The 3,181-nt window shown below is 46.5% G+C and overlaps 1 protein-coding gene across 1 annotated transcript; it reads left to right on the top strand.

The window, feature by feature from the left end:
• Nucleotides 1,823-3,179, top strand: LOC109841964 (putative pentatricopeptide repeat-containing protein At3g47840; the record flags this gene model as incomplete). The annotated part of the gene is made up of 1 exon (XM_020410891.1): nucleotides 1,823-3,179. A coding segment is annotated over exon 1 (1,212 nt), but the record flags the coding sequence as incomplete, so codon positions are not given.

Genomic DNA, 3,181 nt, shown 5'->3' with positions numbered 1-3,181 from the left:
GGGAAAGTCACAGGGATCGAATTAGATAAATTAAGCCACGGATTTCCATCCAAACAAACCTTACATACTGCATGATAACCTTACTCTGCGGTAAATTTTGTCATATTGAGATTACTGTACCTAATATTTCCAATTTGCATGCATAATGTTAGATGGGTCCCGTCCACGTGTGAACCCACAGTTCATCAAAGCATGTGAAAACCAAACGTCGGTTAATTGACCATTCATCTGGACCGTCGATCGGTGCTGGGGGCCCAAACGACACATCGATCGAGAAGCTCGAAATGCGAGTGGTGATGGGTGGCCATGCAGAGCGAGATCCCATGCGGGTGTCGTGATTCGCATGGATTCACTCGAGCGCGGGTCCCACTGACAGCAGATGGACACGTGGGCTATATATTTACCACTTCGCTTACAATTTACGATTTACATGATATTTAAAAGTAACCAAATCATTATCCTTAAATTCACTTACTGATTAATTTCTTACAGGGTTTGCTGCGTTTAACCCCCCTAAACTTTATTTATTTCACATAACCCCGTGAACTTCACCTTGTCTCATCTAACCTTCTTTCTATAATTCACAAATAACTAAAATGTCTTTGAGTAAAATTTTCTTGAACTTTATCACATGTCATTTAAAGAACTTCCCCTAAAGTTTATGTTTCTTTCTCTTAAAATATTTTTCGTTATTTGAAAATCGCAAGCATGGGGTTAAGCGAGGTAAACTAATGCACAAGAGATTTTGTAAGGCACCTCATAGCTAGCTCAGGAGAGTTATGTAAGATAAATTAAATTCAGGGAGATTGTTTGCAGCACCTCCCGGTCTAAGGGAGTTCTGTGAAATTTCAGTTATTTTCCAATTTCTTTACAATGGTAGTAGTAATTAGGTTTTCACAATCTTCTCATTACCCCAGTGGATTCACAGACTCGAATGCTATTGGTCATGATAAGATTGGTAGTTGATTCATAGTAATTCCAAAATAACACAGTAATCCTTTTCCCCTAAAAATATTCTGGCCATGGGGCTTGCCAACAAGTACAAATTATCTAAATGTAAAAAAAAAAACGAAATAATTATAGTCGGATAATTTTGTTTCTTGTATGATCTTCAAGTTCTTCTAAAAATTGCCTAACTACACAGTTTGGGCCGCTCCCCCATATTATATAGATAGCCCAAGAAGCCTAGCTACCTTTTAATTACAACATATACGCATCGACAAAAAGCAACCGAGCCCATGTCCTTGTTTCAAAATAATATCGAACCCAGCCGCTCGTTTCCTCATGACCTCCTCCGACACTCCAATTTCTCCACGATCATCGTCGTCGTCGTCGTCGTCGTCATCAATCCATGAGAAATTTCCGTCATCTCTCAACGCTAGCCTCTCAGTCAACCTACGAGCTCAACACCCATCTCAAGCAACTCCTCCAATCCAACCGGCTCCTCGATGCCCGCAACCTGTTCGACAAAACCCCTCAAAGAGACCAAATCACTTGGACCACTCTCATCAAAGCCTACCTCAACTCCAACAACCCACTGGAATCCCTCTCCCTATTCTCTAACCTCCACTCAACCTCCTCCTTCGACCGCCCCGATCAGTTCGTCCTCAGCCTCGCCGTCAAGGCCTCCGCCACCTCCCCTTCTCTCCTCCCCGTTGCTCAATCCGTCCATTCACATTGCATCAAATGCGGGGCCCTCCCATCGTCGGTCTTCGTTGCGACAGCACTTGTCGATATGTACTCTCGAAATGACCCGTCTCCATCGAATGCCCTCAAGGTGTTCGATGAGATGCCTTTGAAGAATGTTGTTTCGTGGACNGAACTTGCATTGTGACTCGCATACTTATGCTACGATTTTCAAGGCGTGCACCAACAAAAACCTTCTGTCTCGGGGAAAAGAGGTTCACGCACAAACAATCAAAGCGGGTCTAGACTCTGCTTCGTTCGTGGCGAACACGCTGGCCTCCATGTACTCGAAATGCAGAGATTTTACCCAAGCGGTTTTGGTGTTCAAACGAATGCTAGTTCGAGATGTGGTTTCGTGGACTAGTGTCATCGCCACCTATGCTCAGATGGGTCGAGAAATTGAAGCCATTCGTTCCTTTATTGCTATGCAGAGCGATGGGGTGAGGCCCAACGAGCACACTTATGCCGAGGTGATCTCTGTGATCGGTGACGTTGCGCTGGGCGAGCAGATTCACGTGCACGTGATACACATCGGATTTATCAGCACAAGAACGGTCACCAACACGCTCGTCACGTTCTACTCTCGTGCCAGCCGACTCAGTTCAGCTGATGCAGTGTTCAGGGAAATACGCTCAAAAGATATCGTCTCATGGAGCTCTATTATCTCAGCTTACGCCCAAGAGGGGTACACAGAAGAGAGTTTCTCGCTCTTTGCGCAGATGCGTGATGCTGGAATACTCCCTACTGAGTATCAAATCTCTAGCCTTTTCAGCACCTGTGCATCCTCAGCGATGCTGGATGCAGGACGCCAGCTCCACGCTCTCATGATACCCACTGGAGTAGAATCTGATTCAAAGATCAACAGCTCATTGATCAACATGTACTCAAAATGTGGGATGATCGATGAGGCTCATAGGGTTTTCAAAGATACGGGAGCCGAGAATGTGGTCTCCTGGACTGCTATGATCAATGGGTATGCAGAGCACGGGCTCAGCAATGAGGCCATCAGTATGTTCGATAGCATGACGAATACAGGACTCGTACCTGATCAAGTAGCATATATTGGCGTCTTGACAGCATGTAGCCATGCAGGGCTTGTTGATCTAGGACTCAGATACTTTGAGAATATGAAACATAATTGTAAGATCGAGCCGTGGAAGGAGCATTACGGTTGCATAGTGGACATGTTAGGCCGAGCTGGACGCTTAAAGGAGGCAGAGAACGTGATCGACTCAATGCCATGGAGAGCGGACGAGGTTGTGTGGACCACAATGCTACGGGCATGTGCAGTGCATGGGGATAGCGAGTTAGGGCAGAGGGCGGCGGAGAGAGTGCTGGAGCTGGAGCCAGAGTGTGCGGGTGCACACATTGCGCTGTCGAATATATACGCGGCCAAGGGGAGATGGGGGGAGGCGGCAGTTATGAGAAGGGCGATGAGGGGGAAGGGAGTGAGGAAGGAGGCGGGGTGGTCGTGGATTGGCATCGGGGATGGTTC

The sequence above is a fragment of the Asparagus officinalis genome, chromosome 1 (genome assembly GCF_001876935.1).
Source record: "Asparagus officinalis chromosome 1, Aspof.V1, whole genome shotgun sequence".
In the NCBI taxonomy this organism is placed as follows: domain Eukaryota; kingdom Viridiplantae; phylum Streptophyta; class Magnoliopsida; order Asparagales; family Asparagaceae; genus Asparagus; species Asparagus officinalis.
This window is presented reverse-complemented; position numbering and strand designations above follow the sequence as displayed.